At 45.1% G+C, this 17,424-nt stretch overlaps 1 protein-coding gene across 31 annotated transcripts in view; it reads right to left on the bottom strand.

The window, feature by feature from the left end:
- tcf7l2 (transcription factor 7 like 2) overlaps positions 1-17,424 on the bottom strand; it is a 73,223-nt gene that overhangs the window by 13,350 nt on the left and 42,449 nt on the right. For 29 of the 31 annotated variants that reach the window (XR_003742501.1, XM_028953964.1, XM_028953959.1 and 26 more), the window contains 3 exons: positions 3,518-3,650; positions 1,913-2,015; positions 510-596 (listed from right to left, as the gene is read on the bottom strand). Coding sequence is in view for 30 of the 31 variants with exons in the window: in XM_028953964.1 (XP_028809797.1) it covers positions 510-596; positions 1,913-2,015; positions 3,518-3,650 (323 nt within the window). In the remaining variant the exon portion in view is untranslated. Of the gene's footprint in view, positions 1-509; positions 597-1,912; positions 2,016-3,517; positions 3,651-7,258; positions 7,415-17,424 lie in introns of those variants that run through there. The other 2 variants (XM_028953949.1, XM_028953950.1) reach the window with 1 other exon arrangement.

The raw sequence follows: 17,424 nt of genomic DNA, 5'->3' as shown, positions 1-17,424 counted from the left end.
TATTTCTCATTGCTTTAACCCTTTCCGATTCTCACACAACACAGACATTTTATGCATCACTGGGGAACAATCCCAGATACACAATGAAAAACAAGCAGACACGCACATGCACATGGAACGGGGGCAACAAGTGCTCCCCAAGGTGCAACTCCACCCAGAACCGGCTCAAACGGGCCAATCAAGAGTCCAGCTTGGGGCTGTTATCCTTTTTAAAGGGTTCATTTACTTCTATATTTTTTGGTCTTTAAAGGCCAAATGTAGTGCCATTCCCATTCACAGTCCATTCCCATCACCCATCCACAGGGGTAAACTTTCTTCAGGGGCCTCATTATAAAATGATGACAATAATTAATAATATATCAAATATTAATTAATATTTTACATGGAGTTTGGCACAAGGGAATGGACTGTTGTTTTTTTGTCTCTCCTTAAGGGAGCAGACTTTCAACGTTATTCCAACCCACTGACAAGAAAAAATGCTATTCGCCTTTTCCCAGGGTGCAACTCACCTTGACATGGATGCATTGACCGTGAGCGCAGTTGGGTAAGGGTGCCTAAAGCCTCCCGTTGTGATTGGGTAAACTGGTTGACCTTGCCTGAGAGAGAGAAAGAGAGAGAAGTAAGGCAAATGAAGATGATTTTCTTTTAAAGGAGGGCTGGGAAAGAATAAAAGAGAAAGGTTAAAAAACGCCTCGCTCTTTCTGTGCAGGCGGCTCATTTCTCATTTGATCAGGGCAAAAATCTAGGGGATTGAAGGCCGCGTATCAAAGCTGGTCAGAACTCTGAACAATTTGAATGCCACAAATCTGATAGGAATGGCTAATTAAATTTCATAACCCCCTTTGCCTCGGCGTGGATGGAGAGAAGCCTCCATGTCTCTAAGCTGGTGCTAGGTGTTTTGTTGTGATAATTAAAGACGAAGCGCGGGTCTCTTTAATGGAGCCATCACGCTAATTGAGGCCTACACATCCAAAGACAAACAATAATGAATGTAAATTTATACCAAAATAAAGTGCAGCAGAATCAAAGGCGGCGAGGCCGCGCTCAGGGCCTCTCTCGGTATTTAGATCGCGGTGAGAAAACATTAAATTAACAGAGCTTAATTTGTAGCCTTTTGTCACATTAACAAGTGTTGACAAGAGTTACCAGGGGAGAGTCCCCGTGCGGAATTGTGGGTAAAACACTGGCAATCACCGTTCATTACTCTAATTGGACAATACAGAGACATGCAAAATAGCGTTTGCCACAAAGAAGCAACTTAGGGAATTTTAGTGGGCAGAGAGCCTTGGTGCAGTTACCGCGGCCCCACAAGCGCACCGTTTGAATGTTTAAATGGCAGAAAGAAGGAGCGGGGAGAGAGCGAGAAGGCCTTTGTTTTGGCACTGTGGCCAAGCTGTGGGGTAATTCTCCAAGTTAAACACCTTGAGGTCCCACAACAGAGGTGGAGAGGAGAATAACTTTTTTGACAGCGTGCTGACAGGTAAGAGCAACGACAAAGAATACAAATGGCTTCTCAGTAAGATTATACGTCCTCACTGTTGGTCCAAAAATGGACAGGAGTAGCACACTAAGTAGAGTCATATTAACATATTGGTCCACAGACAATACATCAATATCCTTTAAAATACATCTGAAACATTGCAGTTGTCTTATATTTATTGTAAAGACCAAAAATGTTGAACCAATAGATGGCGCCAAATACAATATTTTGTAATGAGTATTTTCATTTGTCTTGAAAAAAGGACAGGGGTCATCTTATAATTGGGCCAATATGGCATATTATACTGCACAATATATAAAAACCAACATATTCTCATTGGTATATTTCCTTAAAATGAATTCTAAGTAGCGAATAACATTTGCATATTAGTGTGATGAAGTAAATAATGAAGTAATAAAAATTGATCCTTACTGTGGTACTAACCATCCTAGCGGATGGGGGATCTGGCCAACAGTGCCAGGCGATAGCGGGTAGTATGGAGATATATCAGGAGGATGCGGAGGCCTTGGAATTCCTAAGAAAAAAAATATATCAATAAAAAGGGAGAGTGTGTGTGTGTGTGTGTGTGTGTGTGTGGGACAGACTGAGAGGAAGAGAGTTTTTCTGCAAGCTGATGGTACAATTCCCTAAATGAAGTTTTGGAGTATTAAATTCATTCTTTGTGAGCTTCACAACTCTACACAGTCAACATCACAGGAATGCTGGGAGACAGGGAGGCATGAAAAGGTTGCACTCGTATGTACCGAGCTAAATCACACATTCTGATCAAAGCCGCGTGAGCCAGCAGCACCGTAACGAGTGCTGCAGAGGAGCACCGAGCCAGAGGTACGAGAGGGAGAAGGGGGGCAGAGAGAGTCGGGAAAACAGCCCCGTGTCACATTTGTCTGTCGAATCAGAGGATTAACAACATGTGATAATTGAGGTTCAGAAGTTAACAAAACAGTGTGGCGTGTGCTGCGAGAGACTGGGGTATTAAGTGGTGAAATCCAGACCAAGCCACGGAGAGATGAGTCCAGAGGGCTTTGCACACACTTAACCACATCAGTGGGATTAGAGTAGAGATCTGAAGTGGGCAGGGGGGGTTGGAGGAAAGAAAAATGGCTGCCAAACTTCATGTCTGTCACTGTGACACGTGCACGTTCTGAGTTCTGGCCACGTTGCGTAGGCCCTTCTACCTCGACTCTCTGTTTTGGTGAACCTGTGTCTGCTTTTATAATAACGTTGGACATTTCCAGCAGTGACAATTCATTTCTTCTCGGCCAATCATTAGCTGTGTGCAACCTTCACAGTCTTCCAAAACCAATGATCTCTGCTGCCAGCAAGGAACAAGTGTCTTTCCACTCTAAAAATGTTCAGGTCAAGCCACACACACACACACACACAAAGGTGTGTCTCCCTGTAAGGCGTTCATCAGGTCACTACAAGGGCTATTTTGATGTGACTGTGGCGTGTGTGCGGAGTAGACCGCCCTTGTCTCTGTACGGGTGGGTTTTAGCTCTCCCAGCGCACCGCCATCAGATGCCGCAGTCTTATTCTAGCTCATTAATTAATTAAACACTAAGCTCAATTAAGCAGCACCATTAACTGCCACATTAAACGGCATCTGAGTCCTTATGGGCCTTTTGTGACGAAGATCATAATAAGAGCACATTTTTACTCGACAAAACAAGCTACAATGATTGGGTAAAAGTGGTCTAAAATACAGGGAGAAGAGCCTCACGTATGTTTTATTTATTTCATACAAGGTCAATAGAGGACCTTGTCCATTCATCCCGTGTGATATTAGTAGGAAGAATGGGGCAGCATCCACACTATATGATCATTGTGTGTGTGTCTGTGTGTGCAGCCTTCACAAACAAATAAAAGTTGTGCTTTTGAATCTCAAAAGGTTCGGGCCAGCAAACAAACGAAAAAAGGGTCTCTTTACTGGCCAAGAGCCATGGCAACTATGAACACACACACTCACACTCACTGGGTGTCATCTGTGGATTGGTTTGGTTTATAAGGTGATCCTACCTGTTTTGGGGTCCACGTCTGTCTGTAGGTGTGGAGGGGGGTTTCCGGGTGTGAAGTGCTCATTGCTGTAGGTGATCAGCGGCGTGAGAGGGTGCACATGGTGAGGGTGCTGTACCACGGGGACCTTATTAGACTGGGAGAGAGGAGAGAAAGGCAGAGACGTTTTTATCAGACATGTGACACAAACGCTATAAACTGCAGCCATATTCTTCAAGATTTCGGGGGCAGTGGCACCGGCGCAAATTTCCAAAGGCATAAAAAGAGAGGGGAGGGGGGGGGTTTGGGTTTTGGAGGGGGGCGGGGCTGCGGAGTCCGTTTCTGAGTCTTCGCCAAATTGGTTTTAGCCATGTAATCTGTTCTTTGTTGCGCCTAAGTGGCGCAGGCCTCCCATTTTCAATTATCCAAGATTACAGTTCAGCGGCGGGTCGCTGGTGCACAGCCTGGTATCGGCCGGCTCCCAGCACACTCGCACCTAACCAGATTACAACAGGCCCTGCCACGGTCCACCCTCCTCCTGTCCAGCGTCTCCTTTTCACGGGACTTTCACACGAAGACCTCGCGCCGTGGGCGAAGAAGCCGGCCCTAAATGCAGCCCGACTCCGGCCGCTCCGATCACGTAAACGCGGCCCCAATGACAACTAATACCCCCATGGCATGCTTAGGCATGGAGACCAGAGTCCATATATCAAAAACGGGAGAAAGGGGCCACCGCACGGAGCGCCGGGGTAGGGGGGGGTGGGGGTGGCGTTCCACTCTGCCACATTCCCAATGAAAGATTAATGAACTCGGCGGAGGCGCTGTGAGAAAGAACAGGGCACTGGGGACTCATTCAGGCCCCGGAGCCGCACGAGAGGCAGCGGAGAGAGGGAGACGGACGGAGAAACGAGACCGACTCGTTAAAAAAACAATATGGCGGGGGGGGGTGGGGGTAAACATCATCACACGCAGAACTGTGGAAGTTGGGGGAAAAAAAGAGGAGGTGATGACAGCTGCCAAACACAGCTGACAGGCTGGCCACGGAGCGGGCAGCTATGTCCGTAATCACCCCTGCACACACACTCCGCCCCTCACCGGACCCCCTTTCAGTGCCCCTAAACCCCCTCAAACCCCCCAACAACAGCCCCACTGCCTCCCCAGTAATGATGTGAAAGAATGTTGTCAATTCTCTCCACGCTGAAAGGCTTTAGTAGCCATTTAAATGAGTTCTTTTGTCCGGGGGGCTCTCGGCCCCGGCGCTGAAAGACGTTTCCAAGCGGCGGAGTCGGCCGCGGTCACATTGGCCCAGCGACGGGCCACAAGCGATTTACATCACAGTCGCTCGGGCGCAGCAGCGGCCAACGGAAAGCACGGCTAAACAAATAAATACACAGCTCTACTTTTTCCTTCTGGTCCCGACAGTGTTGTGGGCGGAGCTTCAACAGGCCGCAGTAATGATTGTTCTGACCGAGCCACATTAACAACTGTTGTATATACGATACTGCACTATACATAATCTAATAGTATAAGCTCGGGGGGAGATATGCCAGCCCTCAAAAATATTACGTTTCATGTTAAGTTTCATGCATCACTAATCTAAGTCTGTAAATGATAAGTGACAGTGTGACAGGAGCCCATCAACGTCTGTCTTCTGTCCACTTCATCAATGGGAAATGATGTCACCCAGATGGACACCAAACAAGTCACTGCCCCCTCCCAAACTTCCTTTTCAGAGGTCTGCCCATCCTCAGCAAGGTCCTCTTGTAATGCCGGGTCAACGACCTCGAATTACAGCGTACGGTCCCTGCTTGGCCCCGACTCTCCAGGGAGGAGGACACTGTGTGTGGGGGGCTGGGAAGTACGGGTTGGACCACCGCGTACGATGTTATTGGCAGAGACTCTCGCCCGGAATAACGAGAGGAGTTCAAAGATGCCGACGCAAATAATATCAGAGTCTGGATTAAATCAACCCAATGCAGTGATGTCAGAAGGGGACGAGCAGTCAGCTGACGCTTTGTGGCGCGGGGTCGTGACCCCCTAGCGGTGGCCCTGAATAGGCCCAGCTCTTTAACAGTGAGTGTGGAGGTGCAGCGTGTCCCCCACACTTCAGCCCCGCACCACACACGGGGACGACTGACGCTCGGTCACCTGCCACACCGCAGCGAGTCGGCAGGAACAGAGCGCGTTCCGCTCACCAGGGCGGTTCTGGAAAGTTCTATTTGCTTCACAATGTAGCTACGCGTGAGTCAGAGGGAAACGCGCCTGTGCTGAACTGGACCAAACCAGCCAGGGAGAGGAGGAAGAGGAGGAGGAGAAGGAGGAGGGAAAAAGCAGTCGGCTCCACATTTCCGCTCGGCGGCACCTCGCCGGGCCATTCTGAAGGCTAAATGTGAAGGTGGCGACCTTGCGGCCCCCGGGGGCCTGACGCGCTGCTCCGCGCTTTATGTCATGATATGATGAGTTGTCACCGCAGCCGGCAGACTCTAATGAGCTGTGGGTGGGAGGGGGGGTAAGATGGATTGGGGGAAGCGCTCAGGCCCACAAATTCCAGCGCAAGCAGAAAAACAGGGACCTGATCTCAGCATCTGATCGGCCCGTGGCTCAAATCCAAGTCCGAGGACACGCACCTTACGAAAAAAAAAAAAGTGCCACATCTGGTCAATAACAAGTCTGCCCCTCCCAGCAGAAGCATTTCCAATCCTCATGGAAGAAAAGCCCAGAACGCTGCAGCACCCCGTTTGAAAGATGAAACTGAATATGCAAGATAATATAAAAAGATTTTTTGGGGGGTTGAGGGAAATACAATTTTTTTTTTTTTTTTAATGTAGAACCTTCACTTGAACCATTTACACCCTGTACCACGGCATGTTTGCACACTGGTCCAACATCAAATAAGGTCCTGACTAGAGGTCTCCAAAGTGGGATAAAAAAAAAAAAAATTAAATCTCTGCTGCCCCAATCAGCCTGTCTGCTCCCGAGCTGATGATCCCACTACAGCGATATAATTAAAACTTAATCTATTCCCTTTGCTGCTGATCACAGAACCGCACCAAAATGGTATCTGGGCCAGAGTCTTCACTTTCATTAGTGATTTCTCCACATGCTACCGACCTGCACAGTACAAGGCTCGTACCCTCTTTTATTGCACAATTTCGATTAAATTGCGATTAGTCAACAAATAAATAAAATTTTCACAAACCTGAAAAAAAGACTAATATGCTGCGTTGTTCGGCTTTGTGCATCCATTTGAAATGCAATCAGGGTTTCGCGTTCAGGAGTTGAAAGACGGGCAATTATCATTTTCAATTAAATGTTAAAATCCAGAGTGGAAAATGCTAATTCCTATTATATTAAACAGGTCAGGGTTTGATGCAGGTAAGATCAAATAATGCTTTCACGTGATAAAAATTCTGCTCAAATCTTATGCGTATTTAAGTAAAATATTTTTTTTTGTTTGCATATTATTATTATTATTATTAATATAAGAAACGTTTCTATAAAATGGGCCAAAACGGTTCAATTTCCTGCCCTTTTAAGTAAAGTTTCCTTTTAAGTTGCCGCAACCTGCACAAATTAGGAAGCGTTACCTCCCCCAGCACCACCCCACCCACCCAAATAAAAGAAATAAATAATAGTAAAAAAGCGTCTAATTAATGAATGAAGTGTAAGAAGCGTCCCTTTCATCCGCTGCTGGTGTCTGGGCGGCGGGAGGCGTGGGGGACGGGGGTGGGGGACGGGGTGAGGGACGTGGCGGCCGGTACTCACCCAGCTGTGGAGATTAAGATGCCAGCAGCCGACCTGCTGCAGGAGAGACAGCCCGGGGGCCGGGGCGCCACCCTTGCCCGCCCTCTCCTCTAGCCCTAGTAAGAGGCCTTCCCTCGCGTACATGACTGCCGGCGGTGCCCCCTCCTCCCCCTGACCTCCAGCACTTTTCTTTAGCTCGCACCGCCGCCGCCACAGAAGATGAAAAAAAAACAAAAAGAAAGAAAAGGAAGAATGAACGATGCAACGGCGCCTCGCCGGTTTCTATGCGGTCCTCCTCCGACTCTATCTCGCGCCCCGGTTCGGCTCCCCTCTCAGCTTCGAGCCTCCGCTTTCTCGCGCGTCCTCACGCATCCTACTCTCCACGCGCTAGCCTGCCGCCGGCCTCCACCTTCCCTCCCTTCACCTGCGGGGGTCACACACTTGGGCGGCCTTCATCTGCTTCCTCGCCTCGCACTCCCTCGCTGCCTCGCTCGCTCCTCTACCGACGCCCGACAACAGCGGAAAAAATGCTGCCATCAAACAAACATCTCAACTGCATTTACTGTCACCACAAAGATGTCTTCTCCTGAGCAGACAAAGCATGCAGTGTACAGAAAAAGCACCTGTTGTGTTACATAGTGTGTGTGTGTGTGTGTGTGTGTGCTCCAGCGCCTGTGTGTGGGCTGGATGGCTCTATGGTGCCTCCAGGATGCCCCAAAGAAGAACTAGAGGCTTGAAAAGCTTTGGCTACAACAAGGTAAAGTGATCGAGGTGAGGAGGACAGACAAAGGAACCTGAACAAGACGCAATAAGAAGGAAAAGAAGAAGAAGAAGAAGAAGAACATCCACAAAGGGAGGATGGGATCAGCCGAGCGTGGCGAGTGTCAGTTTCGCGGTGTGATCCTGACAGTCCCCCTCACGGCCTCTTCCACAAGGGGACATGGTGAGGAGAGACAGATTTTTTTTTTTTTTACCCTCTTTGTTTTGACATAAACGTCTCTCTCTCTTTTCTCATCTTTCATCGGTTCCTCCCTTGAAAGAAAATGAACAGTTTTTTTTTTTAAAAAGACCCTGAAGTATTGAGGAAGAGAACGCTCTCAACCTCAACACCAACACTTCACCTCCAGTATTGTTAGTTTGTCGGCCTCAATTTTTCCAGGAAAAATAAAATACATTTTAAAAAATGTTATAAAAACTGTTTAAAATTAATCTTAAATTTTCTACCAAAATAACAGAGTAAAAAATAGAGAATAAAATTACCCCTTCCCCAGTGGTTAGAAACAGCATGTTAGAAAATTGAAGTTAAAAAAAAAAAAAAAAGGAAATAAAAAAAAATCATAACATTTTAGCAGTACGATGAAACCATGAAAAATCCAGCTTCAGCGCTTGGTTTCTTCTTCGCTTCTCCTGGTCGTTCTGCGGCGGTCCCCTCGCCCTGTCTGCACCCCACTCTCCTCCGGCCCCTCAGCTGTGGCCCCCGAGGCCCTTAATGCCAAAACAAAACCCCGGGAATGTCCTTTACACAGTGCGCACAAAAGCCACCAGGCTCCAGGCTGACAAGTAAAGAGCCCCGGCGACGTGGCGACTAATTGCCTCCCCTCCTCTCTTTTCAGCCCGGGCGACACACTCCTGCCAGCCGCCCCCTTTTGTCACACAGGCAATTCCTTAAGTAAACCGGCCACTTCGGCCCACCCTGACTGACAGCTCCTCATCACCGAGCCGCTACGACAAAAGAAGAGACTGCGGCCGGTTTAGAAAAAAAAAAAAAAAACGGCCCTCCGTTCTATAATACGTTCCAAGCCACATCGTTAATAAATCATAGCAATGCTAATACAAATTCTACCAACGAGTATTAAATTATTAAATTAAAAGTGGTAAAAGCGCTTCACAAATTCAAAATTACTCTAATTAATTCATAACTATTATAACATTGACAATAAAATTTGTAATTATTTAGTAGCCGACGTGGCAGAAAACAGATGATTAAACGCTTGAACCAAAATGTCAGGTTTTTTTTTTTATTGTATAAACAAAAATTGTAGTAATTAAAATTTTCTTAAATACTATGTAAATACAGCAGCTAAAATTAATAAAAATATTTCAACATAATTCCATTTTATTTCGAACCCCACGGAGAAGTTGACGTAAAATGCCATTTGAAATTTAGTTCTATAAAAGAAAATAAAACCAATGCCCCAATAAAATAATAGTAAAAACAATAATGGTAATTAATGTTGTAATTATTAAATACAGATTTTGTGATTGATTGGATAAAACGATTTCTGTTGCAGAGGAACCCCGCTAACACGCTTGGACAAAGAAATCAAACCAAACCGCCGTTCTTTATCAAATGTTGTCAACCTGTCACTTAGCAACTGAAGTGAAATAAATTGGAACAGGACAGGACCGAAAAAATCTAAACTGCTGCCATAAGAAGAAAAAAATTGCAAAATGAAACGAAATCTGTACCAGAGTAAAGACAAGGAGAGTAGGAATAAAAGCGGAATCTTACCATTTAAAAGAACTCTATATGGGTCTGGGGTCCTGATGCTGCTGGGTTCCTGGTTAAAACAAGCATGCTGGAACTCACAGTAGTGCTCAGACTACAACAGCGAGATGCACATCACCATGTCATCCACTAATCCACTGGAGGGCAGCACCTCATCTAGCACAGCCTCGGCCAGGAACCAGATCGGCGGTGGCGATACGGGGGGAAAAAAAAAAAAAAAAAAAAAGAAGAAGAAGCCCCAAGACGGGAATAGCCAAGCCCAGAGTCCGAGCGTGGGACGGCGTGGAGCGGCGGACGCCGGACGAACACCCCCGTCGCCGGGGCGGCCCCGGCCGGGTCCGCGGGATCTGGGACGAGGAGCGTGGGGGGACCTGCACTTAGCTTCCCATTCAGAGCGTTAAGCGAGCTCTCCCACTCACTGGCTGGGAAAAGAGCGTCCTCTCTCCCGCTTGCTCTGCCGCTCATCTTCATATCGCCCCTTTAATAAGCCCTTTTGTGTCCATCTCTCTTTCTTTGATAAGTTGAAAGAACAACAAAAAGAGAAGGGAGAGAGCGAGAGAGGGAGCGCGAGAGGCTTTCCCTTCCTTTTCCGTGGCTTGGCAAACATAAAGGTACTCGAGCCTCTTCTATACGAGTTGCCCTAACTTGGCTAAACTCAAACAGCGGGGTGTCCCTCATCATGTCATTAATCCCAGCGCCACGCTCTGCTCCCGGGCCCCGGCGAAAATAAAACACCCCGAAAATCAAGGAGGGGGGTAAAAAAAAAAAAAAGGGGGGGGGAGGAAGAAAAACCCGGGGCAGGAAAAAGTCCGAGACGGCACGTAATCCGATCGGACCCGAGGTGTGCGAGATCTACGGCCATTTCACCCCGACCGTCCCGGCTGCGGCTTCGCCAGCACTACATTTTCCAGCCCAGACAGCAGGAAATACCAATATGTATGTATATATAAATATATATATACACACACACACACACACACAGTGACACACACATGTATGAAAGAGAGAACCAACATTAATCTACAAAAGAGTCACCTCTCTCCCCCCCTCCCAAAAAAAAAAAAAAACGTTGTCACAACTTTGTCACAAATGTTGTCACAGAAAAAACTCATCATCAGCACGACAAGGCAGCCTGATCAAGCGCAATCACCCCAAAAATTACAACAACAACAACAAGAATAATAATAAAAAGCTGCGTAAATACCTGACACAAACAATCAGGTTAAAAAAGCGAGCCCGGCCGACTGATGGCGCGAAGTGAGGAAGCCCCACTCTTAAAGCCGCGATCCGCACGATACACCGTACCACCGCTGTGCGCCTTTTAACCATAGAGGGAAAAAATCACCATTGATCTTCAAATGGCGATAATTGAAAAGATCAAAACGATTAAACAAAAAATAAATAAATAAATCAAGAAAGTGCCGACTTACCATGCTATGCGCTTGCTCGAAATAAAAAAAAATTAAAAAGCAAAAAAAAAAAAAAAAAAAGAAAAGAAAAAGGGGCTTAAAAAAAAAAGAAAAATTATTTGCTCAAAAGATGCGGCATCGAAGGTGTCAAATTTTAGTTGTGGTCTCTTGATCGTATTACTTCCGCAGTCCTGGCTTCCAATGCGTCTGAACTTTTTTCCGTTTCTCTTTTATTTTGTTTGTGGTACCTAGGCTTTCCCCCCCCCCCGCTTAAGACTTTAAAAGCCCCCCAGCTCAGTAAACCAGCACAAATTATCTTGCCACCTTGCGCAGCTCTGATGCTTTGGCCGCCAACTTTGGAAGGGCCTTTACTACTGCATCAAAATTAGCATTGTCAAAGCAGTTAATGAATATTAATATTGTATTTGTCATTGGAGCTGGCCCACTGCTGAACTCCAAGTCATCCATCAGGGACGAGATTAAGCGCACAATTATTTCTGACTGACAGGGACCAAATCTGCAAGATTTTTTTTCTCTCACTCTCTCTCTCTCTCTCTCTCTCTCTCTCTCTCTCGCGCAACAATTTAAAGAAAAAGACACAACATCATCTTAAGGTGCCTCCCTGGAGACAAGAGACCAGATTAAAACACTTTTTAATGAAGCAAGATTTCACTGTGCATAATCTTGGGAAAGAGAACGACGAGAGAAAAAAAAGGCCAAATTTAAGGCTACCCCAAACCCCCCCCCCATTTTTTTTTTCTTTCAATTTTTCAAGATGGACGGAAGTACATTTTTGTACAAACATATTTCTAAATGACACTCTCACTGCTCGCGTTTCGACAAAATCCTGGTGAGGAAACCACAAGCTACAAAATATTAGCTATAGACCATAAAAGACTGACGATAGCCGTGGCGCTCTGGACCACACAGACGGCGCAGGACCAACACTAACCGGTCCCTGGGTTCCCCAAAGCTCAGCAACCGACCAGCCCTCGCTCTGCCGTCCCGACGCCACTTCAACACATAAACAGCAAACCCACAAATTCCACTCACCTGCACCCCACCGCCTCACCGGGAAAATGTGCAACAAAATTAAGGAATTTGTCCATTTGCAGCATGATTTGCTGTGATAATCCAATGTCTCACCGGCAGGGAAAACAAACACATGTCAAATATCTAACACACACACAGACGTTCTTGCAAATCTAATAAGTAATAATAATTTTTTAAAAAAAGAAAAAAGGAACAACCGAGCAACGCGGACGGCCGGACTGAGCAGTGCCGACTCCGGCCGCGGTAACAACTTTCTTTTTCCCGGGTTTGTCCCCGCGAAAAGCATTACGGTGACAATTTTCCGATGGGCTTTGTGGCGTTGGGATGAAGCGGCGGGCGCTGCGGGGGGCTGAGGCTCGACAGATGCGAAGGATGCGAACGCCATCTGAACCAGGGCTGTGGGCTCCTGCTGACCAGCCCGCCGCTGCACTAATACCATTAGCAACCCTTAGATGAACAATCTAAATTGGGCTTTTGTTCTGGAGGTGCTGCGCTGACCTCGCCGGACCAAGCTGGACCGAGCGGCTCAGCGCCTTTTTTACAGAAGGAAAGCTGCTTAAGCAACCGCTTGCATTTTTTTTTTGCATTTATTTATTTTTTTTGTTTCCGCTCGTTTTGCACTCAAAAGACTCTTTTCTTTCCTCTCCATCTGGTTTATGATTTCTTTTTTTTTTTGGAACTTTGTTTCTCCGCATCACGCTTGTCTACTCTGTTGCGTGTTTATTGTGGCAAATATCAGCATCAACGCTGAGCTCAAATATATAATTTTTTCCCACCAATACTTGTTTATATAATTTAATTCTTAAAATACTTATTTAATTTTTAAAATACTTCATTCTTATTTTGACATTACAGCTTAATTAAATGAATGCTTAATGTTGGTTCAATTTATTATTATAGTATGTGAACTAATAAATAAGAATAAATATGTAATTTCTACTACAAAAATACAATACAATAAAAAAAATTAACATCTGAGAAATTTTACGTGCCATTAAAAATTAGTATTTGTGCTGCATTTGACAAAGACTCATGAGAAGAACACGATATCAAATTACTCTTAAATAATTGAAGTGGTTATTTAGAAACAATTGTTGCAGCATCCTGCCAATGTGAGGCAGCAATTAGCTGCGTGTTAAAGAAAAAAATACTGAAAGGAAGAAAGCGGGTGGAGAGAAATAAAAAAAAAAAGCATTACGAGCGTCGGTGAGCCCGTGCGCAGCGTGATCACATCGCCACTAGTATCAAATTAACTCTCCGACTTTGAAACTTATTGATCTTCTATTAAGACACTAGTGAACCTGATGAAGTGAATGCTGTAGGTGACTCTGGAACTTCAAAGTCTCGTGTGAGTCACATTAAAACAAGCCGCTTTGATCCCCCCCACCCTCATACTTGCGGCAGCGCTGGAGAGGGAGGCTTTAGAGGTGCTCCCCAATTCCTCTCCTTCCCTCTCCGCCCGGGCGGCCCCTCTTCCCGATGCCGCCACAGCCGGCTCGCTGTGGCCCTCACATCGCCGGGAAATACGTCCAGAATTAAATCACAGACAAACAGCAGAACTTCACACGCGCGCACACACACACACACACACACACACACACGCTTCCATCCTTCCACAGCTAAAGGGCATCACAGATCGAGCTGGCATTATAAATTGGTGCTGATAAGAGGAGATGTTGTCAGGCGCGAGTTCATGTTGTGTAATAAGCAGCGTAAGGATGCAAAGAACAATGAAGAAAATCCCAAAGAGAAAGCCGCGCTATTGTCTGACAAAATAACCCCCTGCAAGGCACCCTCCACATCCCCATTTACTCCAAATCACAGTTCTTTTCGGCACTGGTTGTTGGCAGATTAAAAATGAAATAAAGTTTAAAAAAAAAAAAACATTTATAACGTTTTTGCAATGAACTCGGTTACAAAAACGCGTTCTAAAATCAATGAAAATACGCAGCGCACTGCATATGTATGCATTTGCTCCTTCTGCCCTGCGCGGAATGCATTTCCTCAACTTCCAATCCTCCTTCTGCGAACAAAAGAATAAAGAAAAAAGCGCAGGTTCAGACGCAACGGCTTAGCTTGAGGGGTCTGAGTATTAAATATTAACACCCAAATTAATCATGGTGAGGTCGGACAGTGCTCATGCACCGGCTCCAAATCTCAAGAGGGGGACGCCTTGGTCTAAGCGCAAGTGGTGGGTTGCAAGTGTGTGTAATTAAGAGGGGTAAATAGATGACAAATATGAGACAGTTAAACATTTACCGTGCCATTTCTCTCTTCCCACAGTGCTCATTTATTTAGCTCTGATGACTATCAAAGTGTGTGTGTGTTTTTTTTTGTTGTTGTTGTTGCTATTACTGGAGAGGGGCAGACGAAAAAGACGGTTTAACGCATGTGCTTCTAAAAACCTGTCTCTCTTTCATGACAGCCTGCAAGAAACAGAATTTTACGTTCGTGGCAACTGTTTGACATTTCATCATGATTAATTCATTCTTTTCTATTAAATATAAATTAATGAATATGACAAATATGAACATGATGTGTGATGTGTTGCATAATGTGAAATTAGACAAAATATATATATATATATATATATTCTTTCCATCCATGTAGCAGCCTGTTATGTGCATAATTTGTAGTATTTATGATATTATTATTAAGGTTATGACATTTTGCAAAAGCTGCATAGAATAATGGACAATATTTTGGGGGCAAAATGTAAACAATAATTAAAATTCACTTGCAATATCTAACTCATATAACATCTATTGTGACAACGTGCACATTAAAAAAAAATGTACAGATGGGGGGTGGATGGGGTGAGGTGAGATAGAGTGAAAGAATGAGAAAAATGAGGTGAGGAAGTAGAGGAGGAGAGGGGAAGAAAGGGGGGTCTTGTGTCACAAGCACATATAAGAGAAATTTCACCAATTAGTGTGGAGAAACGGGAGAGGGAGCTGCCGCCGCGTCGGCACTCAAAGCGCCGGGGCTCGCGGCAAAGCTGTCACGCTGGCAGGATTGATCAACAGGCCTGCTATTCCTAATGGCATGTTGTCATGAAGCTGCAGCCATGGGGAGCCACCTGCCTCACTCCGTATAGACAGCAAAGAGTGTGTGTGAAAAGTGCATGTGCATGGTGAGTGGTGGCGGGCTGCATCAAGCATACCTAGTCTATTCTGTGCCCAGTATCCTTTTACTAACTATTTGAGAAGCTGCTCTGTATCCTCCTCCTTCATCCTCCTCATCTGCTGAAGTGCGGCGATGTGACAGGTGCTCCTGCACTCCGTCCTGTGCAGATACTAACATACTTGGGAATTGGGCCGAAAATGGTTTGCGTTAACCTAGCTAGTGCGATACAAAAAGTAGCAAACACTTAAAATCAATTAAAGTTAAAATTTTAACACGCACTCTTTATTATCACTGTCGCTAACGGCAATTTTAAATGTTACGTAATGTTACATAAAATAAAAAAAAAAACATTTTAAAGGCTATTTATGTGAAATAATAAGAGCTAGTTACTATATAGCTACTTAAAATGGATTCTAAAATGAGAATGTATGACATGGTTTTTAATTACAGATTAAATACAGTTTACTCAAAACAAAATAAACGTAGCTAATGTTATACGAAATGATGGTAAAACCATTTTTCTAGTATTAAATCCAACATATTTAATGTGGAAGCAAACACATAGTTCTCCTTCATTTTGACCCCTGGCTGCTATGAAAGTGCTGCCAGACTAACGATAAAAAGTCGAAAAAAGTTACAGAACTTTCGAGTTCAAGGTAGCGCTAGCCATTTGGAGTGCATGTCACGTACAGGTAACCTTTTTATCGGGTCTGCCTCTGGTCTCATCAGTCGATGAAATTCTCCGCCCGCGGCAGTGGCTTAGCCGAGGGACACCGACCAATAGAAAATTATTTCATTGTGTTAGCATTTCAAATGGCCGATAGAGGGTGGGGGGTGTGTGCGGGTGGGAGAAGAAGCGCTAACCGATCATTGCCAGCGGAATTAATTGGCTATTCCAAGAATAATGTCCCTTACCGAGGAACCTCGGAGGGCCAAACGCTAGCGGACTCTACGTTTTTTTTTTTTCGGTGTCTTCAAAAAGAAGACCGCTTGGGGGTACTGGCTGTATTAGGGTTTTAGCTCATTCCCCCTAAAGGCCATGGAAAAAAATAATCAGAAGCACTGAACCAAACTCGGCTAATCCACACCCTAATTAAAAACACAGAACCCCATTACACCTCACCATATTGCCAATCGACAAGTAAGTGTTTTAAAAAGAATGAAAAATGTATATGTCTTGCAATTGCCGAAAAATAGTACTTTCTTTGTTAAGTAGCTAAATACGATAAAGGAGAAGAGTTAACAAAAGGAACTTTACGAAACACGTACACAAATGTTGGATAAAGAATGCTCTCTGCTTTCGGCCAAAGCTCAATAAATGGCTAAAGATGGCGCTACCATGGTGGTGTTTCAATCCTTTTATTCAAGGGGATTTGGGTTTCAGTTCAGTTCCACATCGCCCAAGCATATGCAATGACCCTAACTGATATTGGTGCATCTCTTAGACATATCTTAATCTAACCTTTCTGAAAGCTCTGTGGCTTTTCAAACTCAAAACAGCATTAAGAATGAGCATTGTCTGGTGCAGAAGGGTAGCCCTGGGAGACGATTCTGCCGAATAGTTGGGCTGATCTGGGGCAGGAGCCCTCTGGAAATGCAGCTGCATCTACGCCCCAATCAGCAACTCTATACAAGCAAAAAAAACCCCCAAAAAACAGGAAAACAAAACAGCATATCGCACCACGAAAAACAAACCCAACAGCTACAAAAATATGAAAGGATTGAGAGACGAGGGGAAGAACCATCACAAATGTTTCTATCTTTCCACATCGAGCGCTTTTGCGCCCATTGCAGGCAGGGTGTCCATTTCATCCCTTCTGAAGACGGTCGAGCGAATTCGCAGCAGTCCCCATTATACGCTGTTCCTTCGCTCATTGTGAATTCAGTCAACGGAGTCAATCTTATTAACTTCCGCGCTGGTTCACATATGACATTTTCTTCAATTTTCTCGCCAACATCAAAAACATCAATTAGCAGCTCGAAAATAGGAAAGAGCGAATGACAGAGTCCGATAACGCTGACTTATTTGAAGCTGAGGGTAAATCTATTCTCCGGTTTCTGAATGTGTTCATTACAATTGCATTTTCAAA

This window comes from Denticeps clupeoides, chromosome 15 (assembly GCF_900700375.1).
Source record: "Denticeps clupeoides chromosome 15, fDenClu1.1, whole genome shotgun sequence".
NCBI lineage: Eukaryota > Metazoa > Chordata > Actinopteri > Clupeiformes > Denticipitidae > Denticeps > Denticeps clupeoides.
The sequence above is the reverse complement of the archived record's forward strand: the minus strand, read 5'-3'. Positions and strand labels throughout refer to the sequence as shown.